General features: G+C 37.8%; 1 protein-coding gene and 1 pseudogene across 3 annotated transcripts in view; both read left to right on the plus strand.

Moving 5' to 3' along the window:
• LOC111139931 (family with sequence similarity 120C) overlaps positions 1–22,989 on the plus strand; it is a 111,235-nt gene that overhangs the window by 34,253 nt on the left and 53,993 nt on the right. For both annotated transcript variants that reach the window (XM_022492344.1, XM_022492345.1), the window contains exons 5-9: positions 13,520–13,622; positions 14,193–14,269; positions 14,714–14,994; positions 16,296–16,569; positions 17,253–17,424. In XM_022492344.1, coding sequence (XP_022348052.1) covers positions 13,520–13,622; positions 14,193–14,269; positions 14,714–14,994; positions 16,296–16,569; positions 17,253–17,424 — 907 coding nt within the window. The remainder of the gene's footprint in view (positions 1–13,519; positions 13,623–14,192; positions 14,270–14,713; positions 14,995–16,295; positions 16,570–17,252; positions 17,425–22,989) is intronic.
• LOC111139933 lies at positions 1,744–4,722 on the plus strand (annotated as a pseudogene). Its single transcript, XR_002640121.1, has one exon. The product of XR_002640121.1 is annotated as a non-histone chromosomal protein HMG-14 pseudogene (transcript).

Below are 22,989 nucleotides of genomic sequence, written 5' to 3' on the forward strand. Positions count from 1 at the left end.
TATGTGTCTGTTTTTGTGCCAGTACCATGCTGTCTTGATGATTATAACTTTGTAATACAGCTTGAAGTCTAGAATTGTGATTCCACCAGCTTTGGTTTTCTTTTTCAACATTCCTTTGGCTATGCGGGGTCTTTTCTGATTCCATACAAATTTTAGGATTATTTGTTCCAGTTCTGTGAAAAAAGTTGATGGTATTTTGATAGGGATTGACCTGAATCTGTAGATTGCTCTAGGTGGCGTAGACATTTTAACAACATATGTTCTTCCAGTCTACAAGCATAGAATGTTTTTCCATTTCTTTGTGTCTTCCTCAATTTCTTTCATGATTATTCTATAGTTTTATGAATACAGATACTTTGCCTCTTTGGTTAGGTTTATTCCTAGGTATTTTGGGTGCAATTGTAACTCCTTATTTCTTTCTCTGCTGCTTCATTATTGGTGTATAGAAATGCAACTGATTTCTGTGCATTGATTTTATATTCTGCCACTTTGCTGAATTCCTGTATGAGTTCTAGCAATATTGGGGTGGAGTCTTTGGAGTTTTCCACATAGAGGATCATGTCATCTGCAAAGAGTGAGAGTTTGACTTCTTTGCCAATTCGGATGCCTTTTATTTCTTTTTGTTTTCTGATTGCTGAGGCTAGGACAAGCCCCATACATTTTTTTAAAAGTTATTTAAGTATTTTATAATTACGGCACCTATTGTTTTTTTTTTTTTCATTTCAATTTCTAATTGTCCATTGCTACTGTATTAAAATATGATTGTTTTTTGTGTGTTGACCTTGTATTCTGCAACCTTCCTAAACTCACAAGAAGTTTTTTAGTAGATTTCTTGGTATTTCTGTGTAGATGATCAATTAAAAAAAACAAAACAAAACAAAAAAAAAGATCAATTGTCTGTGAATAAAGACAGTTTTATTTCTTTTCTAGTCTCTTTGCCTTTTTTTTTCTTACTGCACCATCTAGGATTTCCAAACAATGGTGAATAGGAGTGATGAGAGAGGCTATATCTTTTTCTCATGTTCTCAGTCTTTGGGAAGAGCATTCAGTCAGCATTAAGTTTTATATTAGCTGTAGGTTTTGTCGATGTACATTATCAGGGTGAGGAAGTTATGTTCCTCTTTTACTAAGAGTACTTATCATTAAAGAATGGTCTGTTTTGTCAAATGTATTTTTTTGCATCTACTGATAAGCTCATGTGCTTTTTCTTCTTTAGTCCATAGATTTTTGAATATTGAACCTTCTTTGCATTCCCAGGATGTGGTGAAGGTATACTTCCTTTCTTATATTATTGGATTTGAATTACTAGTACTTTATTGAACATTTTTGCATTTATTTTCTTGAGGAATATTGGCCTATAGGGGGTTTTCTTGTGCTGTCTTTGTCTGGTTTGGTGTATCAGGGTAATGCTGGACTCAAATGAGTTGGCAAGTGTTCTTCTTTTTTGGGGGGGGAGAGATTTGTAGAATTGATTTTTCCTCTTTAATTGGTAGAATTTGCCAGTGATTTCTTGCAGAGATTTCTTTGAATTTATGCTGTTCAGAGTTTTCTAAGCTTCTTGAATATCTAAGTATGTCTTTTACCAAATTTGAGAAGTTTTCAGCTATTTTTTTTCAAATAGTTTTCCTGTTCCATGTTTTCTTTTCCTTCCATGAGTATAATGACACCAATGTTAGAACTTTTGGTATGCCTATGTATCCTTGAGGCTCTATATTTTTAAATATAATTTCATTTTTCTCACTGATTTTCACACTGGATATTTTCTTTTGATTTATCATCAATTTCATTGACTCTTTCCTTGGTCATCTCTGGTCTGCTATAGAGCCCATCCAGTGAGGTTTTTTAAAATTTTGGTTATGAATTTGGTTATGAATTATTAAGTTCTAAAATTTCCATTTGGTTCTTCTTTACATGTGATCTTTTTTTGCAGAGACTTTCCATCTTTCTTTTTTGTTTCAGGAGTGTTCACCTTACTTTCAAGCACTTTTATAAAGCTGCTTTGACATCTTTGTCAGATAATTCCAGCATGTTTGTCATCTCGCCATTGAGATTCTTGGTCTTTGTTTCAATATAATAGGGAATGTTTACAGTTTTGTTTTAGGAGGCAATTGACCCATTTAGGTTCAGACCACAGGTTCTTACCATCCTTCTGTGGGCAGTGGTATCATTGTCAATGCAATTTTCAAAGTTTGCAGACTTATTTGGCTTGGTCCCATGTGTATGCTACCCACTCAGTATCCAGTCTGGGACTTGTTTGGTTGTTTATTTCTTCAGTTCTCGGAGTCTGTTGTCTGCTTTTTAGTGTCAGATCCACCCATTCTGTTGCTCCCTCTCTATTATCTCTTCAGTACTTCTGGTTCATATGGTTCCATCCTTTCTCAGTGTCTGGGGCTAACCAGCAGAAGGATAGAAAGAGAGGAAAAGCATCAAAGGCTCGCCCTACCCTACTGAGACTGCTGATTCTCTGATTGGAGAGGAAGGTTGCCATGCTGCCACATTAAGTTTGTTTCAGGCTGGTACACATGAGAACAGAAAAAAGGAAAAGAAAAAAAATTGGGGTGTTTCCGTATACTTTCTTGAGTTTTCAAGAACCCCTTTCCCATTCTTCAAGCCAGAACTAAACTTAGGTTTCCCCTGGTGCTCTCTGTCCACATCAGTGTATGCTTCCAGGTGTTGGGCTGCAGTCTGTCCACACCAAGGGATACTGCAAGAAAAAGAAATGCTAAACTCACACTTGATTCTGTGATACTTTGAATTCTGGTCTTCTTCCTGAGTCCTCCTGCCACTGTTTACTTTTCAGAGTCTTCAAATAGTTGCTCCTAGGTTTTATAACAACCTTCCAGTGGGAATAAGGTAGTGTGTTTACTCCATCTTATCTGGAATGGAACTCTCTCCGTAGATTTTTTTTAAGCAAATAAAACATGAAATCGGCACTTCTTTTTGGGAACATAAGTTTTCCTAACTAGTTATGTGGTAGCACAATCTAGCATCCATTACTTTACATCTAACTTTCTAGCATAATTAAAAAAGGGTTGTTTTTCATTTAAAAAAATGTACTTGGGCTTTATTTTCCCAAAGGGCTTAATTTCTTTTTATATTCAAATCATTATTTTTCCAAGTGCCTTTCCTAACATCTTCTTTCATAATTCTTTCTTCCACTATTGTTGAACATTAACTGTACCAGATATCTTGTTGCATGACTTCTAGCATGATGTACACAGTCCTCCATCATTTCCCTTGACTTAAGGAAATCTTGACCTTTATGATAGATTTTGCTCATTCACTTTGTTGATTTCCATTGTACTTTCAGCTGTTTGCAAAGGCACTGACTCACAAAGAAAGAAATTCACATAGTGAGTAGGGAGAGATGTTAGTGTTAAGTAGGAGATACTGTTTGGATGGAGAATAAATTCTCCTTCCCTTTTTTATTGTGATAAAATATATATAACATAAGTGGGGTGGGCTCCCAATCCGGTTCCATCCGGTTTTTCCACCGCCCCCGCGGCGCGTTGCAGCAGCTCAGGCGGCGGGAGGAGCGGCAGTGGGCAGGCAGCCCAGCTTAGCGAAGGCTCTCCGGCGCGCCCGCAGCCACCCGGCACGCGCCCGCCCCGCCGCCACGATGCCCCAGAGGAAGGTGAGCTCCGCCGACGACGCTGCGAAGGAGGAGCCCAAGAGGAGGTCGGCGCAGTTGTCCGCGAAGCCTGCGCCTGCGAAAGTGGAAGCGAAGCCCAAGAAGGCGACAGCAAATGATAAATCTTCAGACAAAAAAGTGCAAACAAAGGGGAAGAGGGGAGCAAAGGGAAAACAGGCTGAAGTGGCTAACCAAGAAACAAAAGAAGACTTACCTGCAGAAAATGGAGAAACAAAAAATGAGGAGAGTCCAGCATCCGATGAAGCAGGAGAGAAAGAAGTCAAGTCTGATTAATATCACATACCATGTCTTATCAGTGGTCCCTGTCTCCCTTCTTGTACAATCCAGAGGAATAGTTTTATCAACTATTTTGTAAATGCAAGTTTTTTAATAGCTCTAGAAACATTTTTAAGAAGGAGGGAATCCCACCTCATCCCATTTTTTAAGTGTAAATGCTTTTTTTTAAGAGGTGAAATCATTTGCTGGTTGCTTATTTTTTGGTACAACCAGAAAATAGTGGGATATTGAATGTGGGAGGCTTTGATTGTCTTGGGTGTCAGCTCAACATTCCATAGATGGGTAGTTTTTATATCCTGTAATACCAAGCATACTAAATGGCAATTTGGGGTCAGTCGTGCATTTAATATGTCTTGAATATTTTAAATTACTCCTTTTCCCATGTTGTTTTGGTAGAATTGTTGCCTAAAGAAAACCACTCCTAGATCTTGGCTCTCCCTGTCAGAATTCTTGTGCACTCTGTAACATCTTGGTTGTGGTAGTCCAGTTTTCCTAGTAACTCTGTTAATGTGCTGTGCAGGGTTGAAAATTTGAGTATGTAGTGTATATGATATTAAATTGTGAATTAATGAGACTTAACACTGTAACAGTGTATCAGCATTTGAATCTATTGGTACTTGATAACACTGTTAAGGAAAAATTGCCTCCAAATTTTAAGCTGGAAGGTCACTGGAATAACTTTTAGAAAAGAATCACAACTATGTGACTTTTTAAATTTTTAGTACGTACGTTAGGAATTGTGTACAAATTGAAATGTCTGTACTGATCCTCAGAACAACGAATAAAAACTCAGTTATGAAAAAAATATATATATAACATAAAATTTCCCATCTTAATCATTTTAAGTGTGCAGTTCAGTGGTATTAAATACATTCATAGTGTTGTGTACCCATCACCATCATCCATCTTCATTATTCTTCATCTTGTAAAACTGAAACTCTGTACCCATTAAATGATAACTTTCCATTTTCCCCTCCCCTCCAGCCCTTGGCAACCCCAGTTCTACTTTCTTTCACTATGATTTTTTTTTAAAGATTTTTATTTATTTATTTATTTATGTGACAGAGAGCAAGGGAGAGAGAGAGCACAAGCAGGGGGAACAGCAGAGGGAGAAGGAGAAGCAGGCTTCCCACTGAGCAGGGAGCCTGATGTGGGACTTCATCCAAGGACCCTGAGATAATGACCTGAGCTGAAGGTAGACACTTAACTTACTGAGCCACCCAGGTGCCCTTCTTTCCCTATGATTTTAACCACTTTAGGGGGGTTAAAATGGAATTAAATTAAATTCATCTAAATGGAATTAAACACTATTTGTCTTTTTGTGACTGACTTATTTCACTTAGCACAATTTCCTCAAGGTTCATCCATGTTGTAACATGTGCCAGAATTTCTTTCCTTTTTAAAACCAAATAATATTCCATCATATGTTGACAGGAAAAATTTTGTAAGTGTTCATCTGAGTGGTGAATATTTTTGATGTTACAGCTTTTGGTTCCCTTTATAACTTTATGATCTTTGGAATCTGGATATTGACTATTCATAAAAAAAAGGATCACCCTTTTCACTAAACAATAAGAACAAAAAATTTAAAAAATAGGCTTTGCTGTGAATTCCACCCTAAATGTTTTACAGTGTTTCCTAGTCTCCTTTGTATGTATGGATGTATGTATGTTTTGATGTGTAAAAATTTTTAACCTGCTTTTTTTACTTAACATTATGTCTTAAACCAGTTTTCATTGTTGTTGTATAATTTTCATACATATCATTTTTAGCAGTTGTAGAATTATGAGAGCTCTTCTAAACAAACATACAAAAACTGCTAGTTTTTTTAATAGCATTAAAGGACAATGTTCTACTCTGCTTCCCATGTTCTCTGGGGATCTATAGAAGAAAAGGGTAGGATATTATTATATATGATCATATATTAAATACTGAATATACTTCCACAGACAGGGTCCCATGCTAGACACTAAAATATAAGTGTGAATAAACTCTTCTCTGTTCTTGCAGAACTTTTGTTTAAATGGGAGGCAGAGGTGCATAAATAAGTAAAATGAAGAAAAACCACAATAAATATGTCACAGAAGGAAAGGTTTCATAGAAGTTGTACCCTTGAAGGAAGAGTAAATGTTATGTCAGGGCACAGAAGAGTGATACATTGAGAGACATACTCGTAATTCAGTATTTTAGGGAATGAGGTCATAGATCTTTATTCACTGATGTTGAATAGTTTACAAGTTAAGTGCAGAAAGCAAGTTGAAAAAACAGTATAATAATGTGATTCCATATATATGAAAAAAGCAAAACTATATTGGTATATATACATAATATGTATATGACAGGACACAGATCAAACTGATAACACTGGTCACTTCTGGGGAGGGGTGTAAGTACAGAGCTATAGATATTAAGGAAGACTGTATGTCTTTTATCTTTTAGGAGATTGTTAGGTGTGTAATTAAATATAATCTGGAAATAATAGTGAATATGTAACTAATGGAACCTTGATACAGTGGAATATTATTCAGCCAAATATCATTCTATAAGTCAGTAATTTGCATGTAATCTTGAGATTTGGGATACTTTTTCAGACAATTATATACTCAATAGATTATTGAGAAAGCAGAGTGATTTTATTTCTAAGTGAGGCTAGAGGACCTGGTGATCTTGATTTCTGTGTTTGTGTGCCTGAATGTTTATAAATAAAGACATCTGGAATGCTATATAGATCCTAGAATGTTAACAATTATAGATTCTGAGAAGATTATACATGTTTAAAATTTTACCTTTTTGGATTACATATTTTAATAATTTTTATATATTTCTTTTTTTAAAATATTTTATTTATTTATTTGAGAGAGAGAGAGATAGTGAGAGAGAGCATGAGCGAGGAGAAGGTCAGAGGGAGAAGCAGACTCCCCGTGGAGCTGGGAGCCTGATGCAGGACTCGATCCCGGGACTCCAGGATCATGACCTGAGCTGAAGGCAGTCGCTCAACCAACTGAGCCACCCAGGCGCCCATTTTTATATATTTCTAAAGGAAAAGTTTCTTGTAGCTGGATGGTTATTTTGTAGAAGGTACTCAACATTGGGGCTATATGGTGAATTGGGCACTCTCATGCATTGATAATGAGAGTATAACTTAAGACATCGGTTTTGGAAAGAGATTTACTATCGTGTCAAAAGTCTATGCATTTTAGACTTAAAGACTCCTGCAGATTGAAAGTGAGGAGATGGAGAACCATCTGTCATGTAGTGGACATCAAAAGAAAGCTGGAGTAGCCATGCTTCTCTCAGACAAATGAGCTTCTAAAACAAAGACTAACGAGATGAAGAAGGGCATTATATCATAATTAAGGGGTCTGTTCATCAAGAAGCTCTAACAGTTATAAATATGTATGCCCCTAACTTGGGAGCACCCAAATATATAAATCAATTAATAATAAACATAAATCCATTGATAATAATACAATAATAGCAGGAGACTTTAACATCCCACTTACAGCAATGGACAGATCATCTAAGAAAAGCAACAGGGAAACTTGGCTTTGAATAACACACTGGACCAGGTGGACTTAACAGATAATATTCAGAACATTTCATCCTAAAGCAGCATTCTTTTCAAGTGCATGTGCAACATTCTTCAGAATGATTCACATACGGCGTCAAAAATCAGCCCTCAACAAGTACAAAGAGACTGAGATCATAACATGCATAGTTTTAGACCACAACATTACAAAATTTGAAGTCAACCATAAGAAAAAAAAATGGAAAGACTGCAGATACATGGAGATTAAGGAACATTCTACTGAAGAATGAATGGGTTAACCAAGAATTAAAGAAGAAATTTAAAAATACATGGAAGCAAATGAAAATAGAAACATGACAGTCCAAAACCTTTGGGATGCAGCAATGGCAGTATTAAGAGGGAAGTACATTGCTACACAGTCCTACCTCAGGAAAGAAGAAAAGTCTCAAATACATAATCTAACCTTACACCTAAAGGAGCTGGAAAAAGAACAGCAAATAACCACCTAAAGGAGCTGGAAAAAGAATAGCAAATAAAGTCTAAGTCCATGAGAAGAAGGGAAATAATAAAGATTAGAGCAGAAATAAACTATATAAAAACCAAACCAAAAGAAAACAAAAAACCCATAGAACAGGTTAACAAAACTAAGAGCTAGTTATTTGAAATAATTGGGAAAATTGATAAACCCCTATCAAAAAGAAAGGAGAAAGGACACAAATAGATAAAAATCATGAGTGAAAGAGTAGCGATCACAACCAACACCACAGAAACACAGTTATAAAACAGTACTATGAAAAATTATATGCCAAAAAACCACGCAACTTGGAAGAAATGGACAAATTCCTAGAAACCTACAAAGTGCCAAAACTGAAACAGAAACAAATAACAAATTTGAACAGACCCATAACAGAAAAGAAATTAAATCAGTAATCAAAAATCTCCCAACAAACAAGAGCCCAGGGCCAGATGGTTTCCTAGGGGAATTCTACCAGACATTTAAATAAGAGTTAATACCTATTCTCCCCAACTGTTTCAGAAAATAGAAATGGAAGGAAAAGTTCCAAACTCATTGTATGAAGCCAGTATTACCTTGATTCCAAAACCAACAAAGACCCCACTAAAAAGGAGAATTAAAGGCAGCTATTCCTGATAAACATGGATGTAAAAATTCTCAGTAAACTACTAGGAAATCAAATTCAACAATACATTAAAATAATTATTTATCATGTTCAAGTAGGATTTATTCCTGGGCCACAGAGGCGATTCAGTATTCACAAATCAATCACATCATATTAATAAAAGAAAGGATAAGAACCATATGATCCTATCAATAGATGCAAAAAAAGCATTCGACAAAATACAGCATCCTTTCTTGATAAAAACCCTTAACAATGTAGGGATAGAAGGAACTTATTTCAACCTCATATAGGCCATACACAAACGACCCACAGCTAATATCATCCTCAATGGGGAAAAACAGAGCCCTTCCCCTATGGTCAGGAACAAGACAAGGATGTCTGCTGTCACCATTATTTAACATAGGCATCTAAATTAGCAAGGAAGAAGTCAAACTTTCACTATTGGCAGATAACGTGATACTCTGTAGAAAACCCAAAAGACTCCACCAAAAAATTGCTAGAACTCATATATGAATTCAACAGAGTTGCAGAATATAAAATCAATGTGCAGAAATCTGCTCCATTTCTATACACCAATAATGAAGCAGCAAAAAGAGAAATCAAGGGATCAATCCCCTTTGCAATTGCACCAAAAACAAGAAGATACCTAGGAATAAACCTTACTATAAGGAGGTTAAAAAAATCTGTACTCTCAAAACTAGAGAACATTTATGAAAGAAATTGAGGAGGACACAAAGAAATGGAAAAGCATTCCATGTGCATTGGAAGAACAAACATTATTAAGATGTTTATACTACCCAAAGCAGTTTACACATTTAATGAAATCCCTATCAAAATACCACCAGCATTTTTCATAGAGCTGGAACAAAACATCCTACAGTTCGTATGGAACCACAAAAGATCCCAAATAGCCAAAGCAATCCTGAAAAAGAAGACTAAACCTGGAAGCATCACAGTTCCAGATTTCAAGTTATAGTACAAAGCTGTAGTCATTAAAACTGTATGCTACTGACACAAAACAGACACATATATCAGTGTAACAGAATAGAAAACCCAGAAATGGACCCTCAACTCTGTGGTCAACTAATCTTTGATAAGGCAGAAAGGAATATCCAATGGAAAAAGAAAACAGTCCCTTCAACAAATGGTGTTGGAAAAACTGGACAGCAGCACGCACAAGTATGAAACTGGATTACTTTCTTATACCATACACAAAAATAAATTCAAAATGGATGAAAGACCTCAACATGAGACAGAAATCCATCAAAATCCTAGAGAACACAGGCATAAACCTCTTTCACCTTGGCAGCAGCAACTTCTTCATAGACACATCTCCAAAGGCAAGGGAAACAAAACCAAAAATGAACTGTTCAGACTTATTCAAGATAAAAACTTCTGCACAGTGAAGGAAAAAATCAACAGAACTAAAAGGCAGCATATGGAATGGGAGAAGATATTTACAAACAACATATCTGATAAAGGGCTAGTATCCAAAATCAATAAAGAACTTACTAAACTCAACACCCCAGAAAACAAATAATCCAGTTAAGAACTGGGCAGTAGACATGTATAGACACTTTTCCAAAAAAAGACATTCAGATGGCTAACACATGAAAAGATGCTCAACATCACTCATCATCAGGGAAATACAAAAACTAACAATGAGTTACTACCTCACACCTGTCAGAATGGCTAAAATTAACAACACCAGAAACAACAGGTGTTGGTGAGGGTGCAGAGAAAGGGGACCCTTCTTGCACTATTGGTGGGGATGCAAACTGGTACAGCTACTACTCTAGAGAACTTGGAGTTTCCTCAAAAAGTTAAAAATAGAACTACCCTACCATCCAGCAATTGTGCTACTAGGCATTTATCCAAAGAATACAAAAATACAGATTCAAAGTGGTACATGCCCTCCAATGTTTATAGCAGCATTATCAACAGTAGCCAAACTATAGAAAGAGCCCACATGACTTTAGGCTGATGAATGGATAAAGAAGATGTGATGTGTGTGTATACACACACACACACACACACACACACACACACACGTACAATGGAATATTACTCAGCCATCAAAAGAGTGAAATCTTCCCATTTGCAACAATGTGTATGGAACTAGAGCGTATTACGCTAAGTGAAATAAATGTCAGTCAGAGAAAGACTAATACCATATGATCTCACTCACATGTGGAATTTAAGAAACAAAACAGGATCATTAAGGAAGGGGGGAAAGAACAAATGGAGAGAGGGAAACAAGCCATAAGAGACTTTTTAAAGAAAGACTTAATTTATTTATTTTAGAGAGAGTGGGGTGGAGGGCAGATGGGGAGAGAAGGGACAAGCAGACTCCTCATTGAGTATGGAGCCCAGTGTGGGTTTGATCTCATGACCCCGATATTACAACCTTAGCCAAAGCCAAGAGTCAGATGCTCAACCGAGTGAGCCACTCAGGTGCCCCTAAACCATAAGAGATTCTTAACTATAGAGAACAAAGTGAGGGTTGATGGAGGGAGGCGTGTGGGGGATGGGATAGATGGGTAATGGTTATTAAAGAGGGCACTTTTGATGAGCACTGGGTGTTGTATATAGTGATGAATCACTGAATTCTACTGTAGAAACCAATATTGCATGGTACATTAACAAACTAAAATTTAAACTTAAAAAATGTGTCTATGAAAATGACCATATCCTTTGACCTAATATTTTCAACTTCTAAGAAGTGGACCTAAGAAGTCCCTATGAAATAATCCAAGAAATTTATGTAAAATTATGTTTATTAAAGCATTTTTATAATGATAAAGTAGAAATGACTTTAATAGTTTATATTCCATTTGATGAAATGTTAGGAAGTTCATAAAATTATATTCAAGAGGACTTTAAAATTACGTTGGAAAAGGTTTGATAAGGAAAAGCTCCTCAGTCAGCCCTAATCCCTCAGAGATGAGCAGTATTTGTACTTCTTTTGCCATAGATCGGTTTTACTTCTACTTGAACTTCATATGTACTCTTTTGTGTCTGTCTCTCCTTTCACGTAGTATAAGGTGTTTGAGATTTATCTGTGTTGTACTTTGTTCTTTTTAGAACTGTGTAGTATTCCATTGTAGGAATCTACCACAATTTATCCATTCTTCTCTTGGTATACATTTGAGTTATTTGAGTTTGGGCTATTATGAATAAAGTTCTTGTTAGCATTCTCATTCCTATCTTTTGGTGGGTACATGTAGTCATTTTTCCTGGGTAAATACTTGGAAGTAGGATTGCTGCACCATATGGTAAATATATGTTTAACTTTTTAAGAAACTGCCATTCAGTTGTCCAAATTATACCAGTATATGCTCCTACCAGCGATGCACTGCAGTTCTAGTTATTCCATATCCATACCAGTGCCTGATGCTTATAACCTTTAATTTTAACCATTCTGTTGGATATATAGTGATGAAACATTGTGGTTTTTATATATGTTTAAGTGCTTTTTATTTTAGTGTTCATACCTTTTGAACCAATGATTCCACTTTGGGGACATTTTCCTAGGAACATAATCTGAAATCCAGAAAAAATTTATATGTACATATATGCTCTTTGTTGCATAACTTACAATAGCCAAATGTGAGAAATAGCCTAAATGTCATGTATTAGGGTAGTAGTTACGTAATTTATGATAACATTTATGCTTAAAAATATGGTCATTCAAAATTATAATAGAAGGAGGATATGAAATTATATAGTATCAACTATAGAAAAATGTGTGTATTAAAATAGCCCAGCAATATGTCAACAAAAAAGTTTATTTTAAAATACTGGAAGAAGGGATGCCTGAGTGGCTTAGTCAATTAAGTGTCTGACTCTTGATCTCAGCTCAGGTCACGATCTCAGGGTCCTGGGATTGAGTTCCGTGTCGGGCTCTGTGATCAGTATGGAGTCTGCTTGAGGATTCTGTTTCTCCTTCTGCCCCTCACCCCACTCACATGCTTGTTCTCTCTCTCTCTCTCTCTTCCCCCGCCCCTCAAATAACTAAATCTTTTTTTAAGATTTAAAAAATAAAATATATAAGATAAAGTACTGGAAGAAAACAGACAAAAATATCTTTGGGTGGTGGTACTGTGTAATTTTCCCCCATTCTTATCTATTTTTTCTAATGATCATATGACCATTTTAGAATAGCACAAAATATAAGTAAACTTCAGTTCCTTATTTACTTATTTTTAATAAGTAAATTTACTTAATTTACTTTAAATAATACTTATTTACTTAATTTTTTACTTATTTTTACTTATTTTTTTTACTTACTTTAAAATTTTTACTTATTAATTTTTTAATTTTACATTTTATAATGCTTTCTTACTACTTAATTTTTTCTGCACCATGAAAAATTGCTCTCTGTGTTCTTTTTTTTCTTTTTTTTTTTTTTTAAGATTTTCTTTATTTATTTGACACAGAGAGAGAGACCATAAGTAGGCAGAGGGGCAAGAAGAGTCGGGGAGTGGGGGAGCAGACTCCCCGCTGAGCAGAGAGCCCGATGTGGGACTCGATTCCAGGACCCTGAGATCATGACCTGAGCCTAAGGCAGAGCTTAACCCACTGAGCCACCCAGGCGCCCTCTTTTTCTTTTTTAAAGATTTTATTTATTTATTGGACAGAGAGAAAGACACAGCAGGAGAGGGAACACAAGCAGGGGCAGTGGGAGAGGGAGAAGCAGGCTTCCCGCTGAGCAGGGCACCTGATATGAGGCACGATCCCAGGACCCTGGGATCATGACCTGAGTCTAAGGCAGACGCTTAACAACTGAGCCACCAAGGCGCCCTTTGGGTTTCTTAAGATATTTAATTTCTGCTACTGTTTTGACTCTTCAGTTATACATTGCATGAAAAACACACTCTCATGTTGTTTCTTCTCTTGAACATCTGATGTTCCAATGTCCAGTCCAGGACAGAAGATAAAATAGAGCGATTCAAGAAAGCAGTTGAATATTATTCTGTCACAACCAAACTCTCTTCACTGCCAGTGGGTCCCTCCTCCTTTCTAGGTAAGGCTTCCATCTGATACAGAGCTTCTGTATCCAAAGTGGAAACCGAGTCCCTCATGGGAACTCCTGGGCCAGAGTGACATGACGACTTGTATTGCACTCTTGTAGAAGTCGTTCCTATTTGGTGGATATTTTCCTTTCGATTTCCATATAATAAGAGTGGTGACCTGAGATACAGGGCACTGGTTTCTCAAGTTTGTGGATGGCGTCCAATGCCATTTCCTTTGCTTGGGCTTCTTCTGGCACTAACCTCCATTATGGCCTGGTGTAAGAAAAATAGACCTGTCTTTGAGTTCAGGCCTGAGTTTGAATTCCACCTCTGCTGCTTAATACCTATGTGATCTTAACTAGTCACATTTACATGTATGTTATGTGGCTCATAATACCTATTTTATAGGATTTTTTAAAAAATAAAATAATTTCTCTAAGTTTCTTGTCATGGCACATAGCTGGTGTTCAATAAATTATAACTTATCTGTTAATAATTTTTCAAGCAATGTGGGGTTAGCAAAATGTATATGGTAGAATTACTAGGATTGACTGAAGTATAACCCTTTCTCTTGGCTTCAGGTCTTCGAAATAATCGGCTTGGAAATCCTCCCCTTCCACGAAATCAGATGAGCACTATCTCTGCTGGAAAGCCAATGGTAATATCTTTCAGGAGTCCTAAGACCATGTGTTAGCATTAGACTCAGGTTGCTTCTTGATTTTTATATTCTGAGTTAAGGAGTTAAGGTAATTCAATGTTATCAGAATATCAAGTGTTTATATACCTATGTTGCATTCTCAACTCGAGGCTGGCAGATTATGTAAAGAAAACATCCAGGATTAGTAGCCACTAGGGCACTGTGAAGGTAGATTAGCTAATGTTGGAGAGTGGTTCTAGGAGACATGTATTGGTCCATTGTCCTGCCCCTGGAGGATTCTGTCCATATTTCACTGTTAGAATAATTTCTTATTATTCTCAATAGGTTCTTTGTATCCCAACAATCCCTGCTACTGGCATTATCCACTGTATCACAACTTCTGAGGGAATCATTCTGGAGCCTGTTCAAATGTTAAATAGCTTTTCTGTCTGTTTTATCCTTTAGTTTTCTCACCATGTGCCCCAGAAAATGAAATATCCACCACCATTCCCAATGGGACCCAACTCCTCTCTTCTCTTCTCTCCCCATGCTTTGGGGGAATCCCATGCTTTTTCTGAGGATCCCATGCTGCAGGACAGCCCCTTTGCCAATTGGGCTGTCTCTTATGACTCCTCTGCATCCCATTTTCCCAATTACTTGACTTCCAAAACCTCACCTCCTTTGGGACCAGACTCTTCTCACTCCTCTTCCTCTGATGGTGATGAACCAAATGGAACCAGCTCTGAGTAAGTATCTCAATAGGCACTCAAGCGAACAGACTTCTGGAGAATCTCTCTCTCTCTCTCTCTCTCTCTCTCTCTATATATATATATATATATATATTTTTTTTTTTTTTTTTTTTTGCTTGTAACCTGGGTGGGGCGTGGGGAAGTATATGTTTCTGGCTTTTCTCTGTGGATCTTCACTCTTAAATGAAGTAGAAAGACTCTATGCTTGACTACTTCATACTCATATTGACTCTGCACCGGTGGTAATTTTCAGCTACCCATGCCCCTGAAATAAAAGGAAGCATTGCAGCTGGTTAGGGAAGCTGTAGGTATGGGTGTGCTACATTTCATGGCTGTCATTTTTTAATTTTGAGAAGGATGGATTGAATGTAGAAAAAAATGATAAGATTTATAGAATTGAAGTATTATATGCAGCCATCCAAAGAAATGAAATCTAGCCATTTGCAATGACGTGGATGGAACTAGAGGGTATTATGTTGAGCGAAATAAGTCAATCAGAGAAAGACAGTTGTCATATGATCTCCCTGATATGAGGAATTTGAGAGGCAGGGTGGGGGATTTGGAGGGTAGGGAAGGAAAAAATGAAACAAGATGGGATCAGGAGGGAGATAAACCATAAGAGACTCTTAATCTCACAAAACAAACTGAGGGTTGATGGAAGGGGTAGGGAGAGGGTGGTTGGGTTATGGACATTGGGGAGGATATGTGCTATGGTGAGTGCTGTGAAATGTGTAAGCCTGATGATTCACAGACCTGTACCCCTGGGGCTAATAATACATTATATGTTAATAAAAATAATCTTAAAAAAAGAATTGAAGTATTAAAACAGTTGAGTATGCAGTTACCTTGCTGAAGACAGTGTTCTGAGGATGAAAACAGTGGTATTTTATACTAGCTTATTTGTTCTTAGATTATTTCTCCAAGCAGATTCTTCCTGGGAAACACTGAGGTTTCAATTGTAATTAGTTTCTTAGAATGTAAGCTGACTCTAGACATGGCCTTTTATAAGGTGTAGAGGAAATGAATCAGGTCCAATACTAATTTAGTGTCTTGATTTCCAGAGGGTCTAGAAGAATCCTTAGCCTCAGAACAGACATCTTCAGTTGGAATGTCTTTTTTTTTTTTTTTACTATACTCATATGTTTATATCTTTGTTTTTTTCCAGCTGAATTATCTTATTATGTTAGTTACCATACATCATTAGTTTTTGATGTAGTATTCAGTGATTCATTATTTGCATATAACACCCAGTGCTTGTTACTCCTTATCTCTTCTACATGATCTTTTGAAATTTTTAGTCACATCACAGAAACACTTCAGCAGCAGCCTGGATGGGAGGATCCAAATGGTGACAGAGGATCCTGGGTACAGCCCATCGATGCTGGAGTTGCAGATACCAGCCTGGGTGATGGAGAGCCCCACATCCCATCCCTGCTATCTATGTCTACAAGGAACCACATGGACATCACCATTCCCCCCTTACCTCCAGTAGCTCCCGAAGTCTTACGGGTTGCTGAACACAGACACCGAAGGGGTCTTATGTACCCATATATCTATCATGTCCTCACTAAGGTAAGAGAGCACATCAGCACCTACCTCCCTGCTTTCAACATTGTACTACACACTTCTAGAACCATAAGTTACCAGAGAAAATTCTAATTGGTTCTGAAGGGAGATAAAATACCAAGTATCCTGGGGCCCCTCATTGTATTAAGGGCCTCAGGTAAAGTGATGCCAGCAGGAGATGGAACTTTATAATAAATGAGGCCCCAAGAAGAGAACTGTAATTGTGAGATGTCAAAGAAGATCATGCACCATATTGATAGACTGTGGACTTAGGGCTGGACACAATCTAAGAAAAGGTTTTATGCCCTTGTTCTTTACACCCTTGTTCTTTACTTCTTCTTCTACTTTTCCAGAGTTGTTCCCTTCCTCCAGTCTTACTATACAAATCTATCCCCCAGCGAAATGTCTAAGATGTGACTTTCTCCATTTAGTCAGCTACAGTCAGTCATAGCAGAGACTCTAAAAATGGAGCATAGCTTTTAAGCTGGCTATAATCAGGGGGCTTATTACACCTTCTTTTTATTCTGAAACTGTTAAATACAAGTAGAAAATTTGGTAGCTTGGCTACAGAGGCTGTAGTTCATTACTGATTCTTCTCAGCTCAATTCCAAATCTTGAGGTATCTCATTTTGTTCTTTTTCCTGGACGTTTTTTGTTTGTTTGTTTGTTTGTTTGTTTGTTGTTGTTAGGGTGAGATTAAGATCCCCGTATGTATTGAGGATGAGTGTAACATGGAGCTGCCTCCAGCTGCTCTCCTGTTCCGGTCTGCACGTCAGTATGTTTATGGAGTCCTTTTCAGTCTGGCAGAAACACAGCGGAAAATGGAACGCCTAGCCATGCGGCGGCGGCTACCTGTAGAAGGTAGGTTTAGTTCTAGCTTCAACAGCTCTCTCAGAGCTTGGTGTGGAACAAAAATGTCTGTGCAAGCACATCATGATACTCTTGGCTATGGAGCAGTCTTTGAGAAAATACATAATTCACCAGAATACACATTAGTATGGGAACTGCATTAACTTAAGCCTCAATTCTTTAATCATTAAGCATTCAGAGTCACTACTACTTAAAAGAAGCATGCTGGACTTTGGGAATGTAGAGGTATATCTGACATAGATTTTCCTCCTCAGTAAGGTTTTGTTGTGGATTTGATCCCATAGAGAGTTGGAACCATTGAGATGTTTTAAGCTGCAGAAGGACATGGTCAGATTAGTGTGTTCAGTAGAACCCTCTAGATTTCTCCTTCTGGGAAGATGGAGTACATATACTTTTCCTTCTTTCTCCTGCTAAATACAACTGAAAGCCCAGGACATTATATATATAATAAGCACAAGACATTCTCAAAGGTGACAAGAAGAAGGCAGACTGGCTAAGGACTTTGGGATCCAAGGAGTAATGCAGTGGTGAGTTCCTTGGGTTTTCTTATTGCTGCATATATCCTAGACTAGTTGTGGGATAAGCTGGCAGCCCAGAAACACCTAATAGGTACAGACCAGTAAAAGCCCCAAGAAATGCCTTCTCACTCTAGTCAAAGGACCCAAAAGAAAGAACCTAGCAACACAACATATTTAGATAATAACCATTCTACACTAGTCAAATACCACAGAAAAACTGCCGCCCACCCTCACCCCTACTAGCAAAGGCCAGATAAATAACCTAGACCTCTATCCTTGACTGACTGTATAACAAGGGAGAGAGGGGAGCTGAGTGGGGAGCCAGGACTTTCATTCACTTCTGCTTGGCAGGAATGAGATAGCATCCCCCTTTATTCACGGTAGTGATAGCAGAAAATACCTGCTAAAACAACAAAATTAAAATAAGATCCTTTTAAAATATTAAAGATCCTTTTAAAAGATTGAAATAAGAATTTTAAAATAATATCCCAAATGTCCAGGTTTCAATTGGAAATCCTTCATCATACTAAGAACCAGAAAGATTTCAAACTGAGATATCACACCAAGGAAAGAAAGTCAGTGGGTGCCATCATTGAGATGACATAGATGTTTGAATTACCTGATAGGGATTTCAAAACAGCCATCTTAAAAATGCTTTGACGAAGAGTTCTGAACATGCATGATACGACTTAAAAATAGAAAGTCTTAGCAACGAAACAGAAGATAGAAGAAAGGGAAATTAAGAACTAAAAAATACAATAACAAAATACTCAATAGATGGGTTAAATAACAAATTGGAGACAACAAAAGAAATAATCAGTGAATGTGGAGACATAACAATAGAAATTACTCAGTCTGAATAATAGAAAATAGGCTGAAATAATGGACAGGGATCAGTGAAACTAAAACAAAAGGTCTAATATTTGTGTCATCACAGTTCCAGAAGGAGAGGTGGAAGAGGGTGGACTGCAGATGTATTCAAATAAATAATGGCTGGAATATTTTAAAATTTGGGAAAAGTAAGCCCACAGATTCAGGAAACTAAGTGAATTATAAATAATATAAACCCAAAGAAATCCATGCGAAGATGTATCTTGATTAAACCTGTGAAAGCTAAAGGCAGAAAAATTCTTGAAAGCCTCCAGAGAAAAGCAGTGCTTTACCTATTGTGGCAAAACAGTATGAATAACAGCTGATCTCTCTTCAGAAGCCAGAGTCCAGAAGGAAGTTGCACAATATTTTCAAGGGCTGAAAGGAAAGAAATGTCAGGTTAGAATTCTGTATCAAGCAAAAGCATCCTCTAGGAATGAAGGGGAAATCAACATATTCTCAGGTGAAGGAAAACTAGGATAATTTTTCACAAGCAGAACTGCAGTAAAAGAAGGGCTAAAGGTATTCCTCTACACAAAAAGGAAATGATAAAAGGAGGAATCTTGGGAGGAGCTTGGGAAGATGGCAGAATAGGAGGACCCTGAGTTCACCCTGTCCCATGTTTCCAGTTAGATATCATCCACATCCAAGTCAATAAACTGGAGAGCAATCTGAAGACTGATAGAACAAACTGCACAAATAGTAGACAGATCTGTTCATACTTGTTTGAGTATGTTGGGGGACTTCTGAAACAAGGGAGCTGGCAGGTGCCATTTTCCATCCCCAGCTGTCAGCATAAGCACAGAGACACCTGCTGGAGGTGGGGCTGCACAGACACTTGGCACCTAACTCACTAGCAGTGCTCCATGCCCCCAAGTTCTCCTGAGGACTTATCAACTCCAGGCCGCTGGTGTTGACCCTGGGCTCAGGGCAATTTTTTAAAAAAGATTTATTTATTTTAGAGAGACAGCACAAGTAAGAGGGGTAGAGGGAGAAGGAAAGAGAATCCCAAGCAGACTACATGCTGAGCATGGAGCCTGACACAGGATTTGATCCCACCACCTGAGCTGAAGCCAAGAGCTGGGCAGTTATGGGGCACCTGGATGGCTCAGTCGGTTAAGCATCTGCCATTGGCTCAGGTTGTGATCCCAGGGTCCTGGAATTGAGCCCCACTTTGGGCTCTCTGCTCAGCAGGGAGCCTGCTTCTCCTTCTTCTCTGCCTGCCATGCCCCTTGCTGTGCTTTCTCTCTGTCAAATGAATAAATACAATCTTAAAAAAAAAAGAGTTAGATGCTTATCTGACTACACCACCCAAGCACCCCAGGGCAAATTTTGTTAAAGCTAAACAGGTTCCCTACCCAGCCACCAGGTGCACAGCTGCCGCTGAGCACCATGCATGTCTGTCACACTGTGCTTAGCTGTGCACCCCTAGCCACACCTGTGTGATCTCCAGGACATGTGCCCCCAGCCACAAGCATGTACCACACTGAGCAGCAATCCTCCAGGCACCTTTGTGCACCCACAGGCATCATCTCCCACCATGCCCAGCTGTGTACCCCCAGCTGGTCTTGTTTTTCTGGCTGCCCAGTGTGCAGCCTCCAACTACTACAACACTAAAGGAGATCTGGCATAGGACTAGTTGCCCAGTGTACATTTTGCTAATACAACTGTCCTGTTCCTTTTCCTTGGTGGGCATGCCCCACTCCCCCAGAGCTAGCCTGCCTGGGTCCCACTACCACCATAGAGAGCAAGCATAACCCACAGCAGGCAGAGAGTCAGTGCTGATGACTACACGGAAAGGAAAAGGGACCCATAAACAAAAGAAGGCCATAAGCAATATACATAGGATATTCTCCTGAAGTGCCAGGTTCTGGTGAATAGGGGATTAACACTCCAGGACCTCTTCTTTATGAAGTCACTACTTTCAAGAGGAGAAGATGGAACTGACTTTGTTAACACAGAGAAATTGACACAGAGAGGCAGACAAAATGAGAAAACAAATTTATCCCAACTGAAAGAAAGGATAAGGCCAAAGCCAGAGATCTAAGCAAAACAGATGTAAGTAACATGCTGGATAAAGACATTAAAGCAATGATTCTAAGGATACTCACTGGACTTGAGAAAAGAGTAGAGTACATGTGTGAGACACTTAACACAGAGATAGGGATGACATAGCAAAGATAAGGGGCACAATAAATGACATTTAGAAACACATTTGATGGAATGAACAGCAAGATAGAAGAAGCAGAGGAACATGTATATGGAAACAAATGAAAATGAATTAGTGACCTAGGAGAGAGAGTAATGGAAAGTAATCAAGCTGAGTAAAGGAGAGAGAAAAGAATTATGCAAAACAAGAATAGACTTAGGGAACTCACTGACTCCGTTAAATGTAATAACATTTATATTACAGGAGTCTCAGAAGAGAGAGAAAGGTGGTCAGAAAATGTATTTGAAGAAATAACAGCTGAAAAGTTCCCTAAGCTGGAGAAGGAAGCAGATATTTGGGTACAGGAGGCACAGAGGAACCCCAACAGATTCAACAAAAGCTGACCAACAGCAAGACATATTGTAATTAAATTTATAAAGTATAGTGATAAAGAAAAAGTTCTAAAGGTAGCAGGTAAAACAAGTCATTAGCTTACAAGGGAAAAATCATAAGGCTAGCAGGAGATTTTGCAACAGAAGCTTTGCAAGCCAGAAAGGAGTGGCACGATATATTTGAAGAGCTGAATGGGAGAAATCAAGAGTCAAGAATACTCTATCCAGCAATGCTGTCATTCAAAATAGAAGGAGACTTAAAGAGTTCCCCAGACAAACAAACCTAAAGCAGTTCATGACCACTAAACCAGCCCTACAAGAAATATTAAAATGTGAGACCTGATGTTATAAAAATCCTAGAAGAGAACGCAGGCAGTAACGTCTTCGTCATTAGCTGTGGTAGCTTCTTTATAGATAGGCCTCTCGAGGCAAGTGAAACAAAAGCAAAAATAAACTCTTGGGACTATATCAAATAAAAAGATTCTGCACTGCAAAGGAAACAATCAAAACTAAAAGGCAGAATGGGAGAAGATATTTGCAAATGACATATCCACTAAAAGGCTAGTATCCAAAATATATAAAGGACTTACAAAACTCAAACCCTAAAAACAAATAACCCAATTAAAAATTGGGCAGAAGACATGAACAGACATTTCTCCAAAGAAGACATCTAGGTAGCCAACAGGTACATGAAAAGATGCTCAACATCACTCATCATCAAGGAAGTGCATATCAAAACTACAATGAGGTAACACCTCACACCTGTAAGAACGGCTAAAATCAAAGGCACAAGGAACAACAGGTATTGGCAAGGATGTAGAGAAGTGGGAACCCTCTTGCAGTGTTGGTGAGAATGCAAAGTTGTACAGCCACTGTGCTAAATAGTATGGAAGTTCCTCAAAAATTTAAAACTGGAATTACTTTATGAACCAGTATTTGTACTACTGGATATTTATCCAAATACAGAGACACTAATTCAAAGGGATACATGCACCCTTATGTTTATAGCAGTATTATTTATAATAGCCACAATATGGAAATAGCCCAAGTGTCCATCAGTTGGTGGATGGGTAAAGATGTGGTGTGTGTATGGAATATAATGGAATATTGTATAGTAATAGATAATGGAATATTATTAAGCCCTAATAATAACTAAATCTTGCCATTTGCAACAATATTGTGGAGCTAGAGAATATAATGCTAAGCAAAATAAGAGAAAGACAAATACCATATGATTTCACTAAATGTGGAATTTAAGAAACAAAACATATAAGCAAAGGAAAAAAATGAGAGAGAGATAGTCAAAGCAAAAAACAGACTTTCCATCATAGGGAACAAACTCATGGGTACCAGAGCGGGGGAGTAGGAGGGTGGGTATATGTCCTGATGAGCACAGGGTGATGTATGAAAGTGCTGAATGACTGTATTGTACACCTGAAACTAGTAACACTGTATGTTAACTAACTAGAGTTAAAGTAGAAACTTAAAGAAGGAATCTTGCAACATCAGGAAGAAAGGAAAGACAATGGAGAGAACAAATATGTAGGTAAAAACAATAGACTTTGCTTTTCTTGAGTTTTCTAAATTTCACAGTTGAAGCAAAAGTATCACTGTTTAATTTGGTTCT

Source organism: Enhydra lutris, unplaced genomic scaffold, assembly GCF_002288905.1.
Source record: "Enhydra lutris kenyoni isolate GAN:26980312 unplaced genomic scaffold, ASM228890v2 scaffoldscaffold125, whole genome shotgun sequence".
Taxonomy (NCBI): domain Eukaryota; kingdom Metazoa; phylum Chordata; class Mammalia; order Carnivora; family Mustelidae; genus Enhydra; species Enhydra lutris.